The following is a 3641-nucleotide window of genomic DNA, read 5'->3' on the forward strand; positions in this document are numbered from 1 at the left end:
TGAATGTTTATCACATTGATGTAAAATCAACATTCCTAAATGGTTTGCTTGAGGAGGAGATATTTGTCGAACAACTAGAAGGGTTTCAAGCTTCAGAAAATGAAGACAATGTGTATAAGCTTTACAATGCTCTTTATGTGCTAAAACAGGCTCCTAGAGCCTGTTATAGCAGAATTAATTCCTATTTGCTACAAGAAGAGTTTATAAGAAGGAAAAGTGAAGCTACATTGTATGTTAAGAAGCATCATGATGAGAAACAACTCATTGTTTCATTGTATGTTGATGATCTACTCGTTGTGAGAGATAATGAAGTTTCTATAGAGTGGTTCAAACAAAGAATGAAAAATGTGCTTGAAATGTCTGGTTTGGGTGAAATGAAGTATTTTCTTAGGATGGAAATTCTCTAATTTGATGCTGGTATTTTTATATCTTAGAGAAAGTACGCCCTGAAAGCTGTGAAGAAGTTTAAAATGGAAAATTGCAAACCAGTAGCTATTCCGCTGGTTTTGAAAGAGAAGTAGTCTAAGTGAGATAATTCCAAAAAGGCTGATGCTTCTGTTATAAAAGTTTGATAGGAAACTAGATATATTTGTCTACTACTAGGCCATATATAATGTATGTTGCGAACTGTTATCTAGATTCATGCAAGCTCTTAGTCAAACTCATTATGGTGCAACTAAAGGGGTTATGAGATAAATTAAAGGTACATTTAACTATGACATATGGTATTTATATAGTTTATATACTATTTATGACAAATAAAATTTTAATTACCAATTAAAGAAATTTTATATAGTTTAAATATGGTTTTGTTCTTTAAGCCTAATATATTGATCTATCACATGGCAGATGTGTAAACTAGTATAATTGATCTCATCAAAGTTAGATATAATAATGAAGGGAGATCAACTTACAATGAAATTATTTAAAATCTAAAAAAATACTAACCTTAACACAGATTTAAGAATAATTATGTAACTTGATTAACGGTTTATGGGTTCCCTAAATTCATTTATGGCCAATTTCCATGGTTCCAGTTTCACCCACCCATACTTTGCGCATTTTTAAAACTTGGTACTATTTCCAAAGCCATATATAGTTTAGTGCATCGATATGTACTCGTTAAAATATACCAACAAACCTTTTTAACATTAAAATTACTGATGCACAAGATTGGATGACACAGAATATAAGCTAAAGCCATCATTAAGAACACGCACATAGATTAATCAAAACATAGTAATATGATAAGTGGTAGGGATCTAAAACTTTAGCCCGTAGCCATGCGACTTTTGTTCAGTAATTTGGTCAAGCTTTTCGATCATTTGAGGAGTCAAATGATTCTTAGCATCTCCAACTTCACCTCGTCTGAAAAATGCCTTGTACTCCTCACCCGATGCCAACTTCCCGGTTTTGTTAACCTCCAAGTTGCTCAAATTCTCAAAGCTGCATAGTTTTTGTATACCATCCACCGCACCTCTTGTCTCTTCTTCATTGGAAAATGGGCATCCGAGGAACTGAGCTAGCTTCATCAGCTGAAGTTTGGGCTGCTCTTTCATTTCCTCGTATTTCAAAAACAAGACTCTTTCAGGGTTTTCCAAGCTTTCTTTCCAATACCCTAAAACATGGTCCCAAAACGGTCCATACAAACTCACGCCTCTGGTAAACTTATCGAAGGTCTCTTCAAGAGAGTTGCTTCCCATATCCTTGGTTCTCAGCTTGTTCGTGAAGTGCCAAAGCGATACGAAAGTATCCTTTGGGTTCCTACATAAATAAACAAGCTTGCAAGATGAGTTCTTTGCCGATTCTGGCAATGAAACAAGGGGTAAATGAGTTCCGAATAGCCGTGGAGATGTAAAAGTGGTGAAGTTAGGAACCTGACTATCAATGTAAAGCCCATACTCCAAAAATGGAACAAGAATGTGAGGGTTCTCTGAGAGCAAAGGGTGATTGTTATCAGTGTTGGGATACTTGACTCGGTTCATCAAGGCAAAAACAATAGCCTTTAACCATGTTGTTCCTGATTTTGGAGTGGTAACAAGGAGGATATCTGTCTCCTGAGCTTGAAAGTGGTTTTGGCAAGTAAGCACTGCTTGTAACTGGCGAGTGGTGTGCCAAAACCCCTGATATTGATGGAGGAGATTGGCAACCCAACCTTTCTCGGCTGGCAGTGAGGATATAAGCTGCTTGCATTCTGGGGTGAGACCCAATTCTAGCAGGTATTTGGGAACATCAGAAACTGAATCTTCAGCTTGAGTATGGCAATCATTTTCAGCTGGTAATGAGGATTTGAGGAGCTGGCTTTCTGCATTTTTATTCTGGCCCTCTTCTTCCAGGTATTTAGAGAGAGAAACTGTGGGAAGTGGACAAGATTGAGCGGTAGACATGGTTATTTGTTTTTCCTTTTACTTTAGAATTAGATGGTTTTTTGTAGAAGGTTTTCAGCGCTTTTATAATGGAGAAAGCTGTAAAATACTACTTCACAAGACAACAACAGTGGTAACCACCTGGTGGTTGAAGTTTTCATGGCGGAGGTTGGGTTGGATTTAGTTATTATGTGACTAAATTATATCAATAGAAATTTAAAGTAGTTGAGAAAACAATCACTTTCATTTTAATTCAGTTATTTAACTTTTGAAACATAACAAAACAGTCAATAACGTTATCGAAAAGTAATAAATCGGTACCATTAACATTTTTCATCACAGGCTTAACGGGGCTACTGATGTGGCCAGTTAATTTGTCACGTTAGACGACGCAAAATTGAGTGACTATTTTTTTTGTCCTTCCTTTTTTTTTTAATAAATGAGCTAATAACTTAAAAAAAAAATACAGTTTCCATTATCCATGAAAAAGAGATGACAGTCAATTTTAAACATCATCATCATCCATTAACTACTGTGGATCTAAATCTCACACGGGTATAACCAACAAGATTCATTAACTGACAATTTATTATTTCTTAACTCCAGATGTTGATTAATCAAATAAAATATAAACGAAAGGTTAGAAATACGTAGCTCAATATCTTTGGGGAACTTAAATCTTTTTCCACATTATCTTTATTACAATATTGCTACTATGATAATACAACATGTTTCTTTGTTTATAATATGAAAGATGTATTTGGAAGAATAAACATTTAGGGAATTGAATATCAAACAAATTTTATGTTTAGATTTTTTATTTTTTTTTAACTTTTAACTTTACAAAAAAATCATTTTAGTCATTCATTTAATTTTTCACCTTTTTTAGTCTTTGAACTTGAGTTTTTTATCAAATCACCCCAAAATAGTTGAAAAAGTTAACCTTTGTTAACTTTACTAATGTAGCATACACGTGAATTGTCACATAGGTGGCATGTCATCTTTTAATTTATTTAAAAAATAATTTATATTTTTTAATAATTTTAATGATTTTTATTTTTAAAAAATAGTTTTTTTTAATTTTTAAATTTTTAAAAAATTAATTAAATGTTTATGTGTCATCCACGTGACAATACGCATGCATGCAATGTTAAGAAAGCTAAAAAGTTAGTTTTTCATTCATTTTGGGGTGATTTAACAACAAACACAAGCATAAAGGCTAAAAAATACGGAAAAAAATAGAAGGCAAAAATGACCTCTTTTGTTTTCGTAATG

General features: G+C 33.3%; 1 protein-coding gene across 1 annotated transcript; it reads right to left on the reverse strand.

The window, feature by feature from the left end:
* Nucleotides 1–1128: 1128 nt before the first annotated feature.
* LOC107918345 (cytosolic sulfotransferase 5) lies at nucleotides 1129–2519 on the reverse strand. Its single transcript, XM_016847879.2, has one exon. The coding sequence runs from the start codon at nucleotides 2385–2387 to the stop codon at nucleotides 1263–1265; it is 1125 nt and encodes a 374-aa protein (XP_016703368.1). The 5' UTR covers nucleotides 2388–2519; the 3' UTR covers nucleotides 1129–1262.
* Nucleotides 2520–3641: the final 1122 nt, after the last annotated feature.

This window comes from Gossypium hirsutum, chromosome D13 (assembly GCF_007990345.1).
Source record: "Gossypium hirsutum isolate 1008001.06 chromosome D13, Gossypium_hirsutum_v2.1, whole genome shotgun sequence".
Lineage (NCBI taxonomy): Eukaryota > Viridiplantae > Streptophyta > Magnoliopsida > Malvales > Malvaceae > Gossypium > Gossypium hirsutum.

Excerpts from the sequence above, each read along its gene's own strand:
- LOC107918345 (XM_016847879.2), bottom strand. The coding sequence starts at position 2,387 with ATGTCTACCGCTCAATCTTGTCCACTTCCCACAGTTTCTCTCTCTAAA.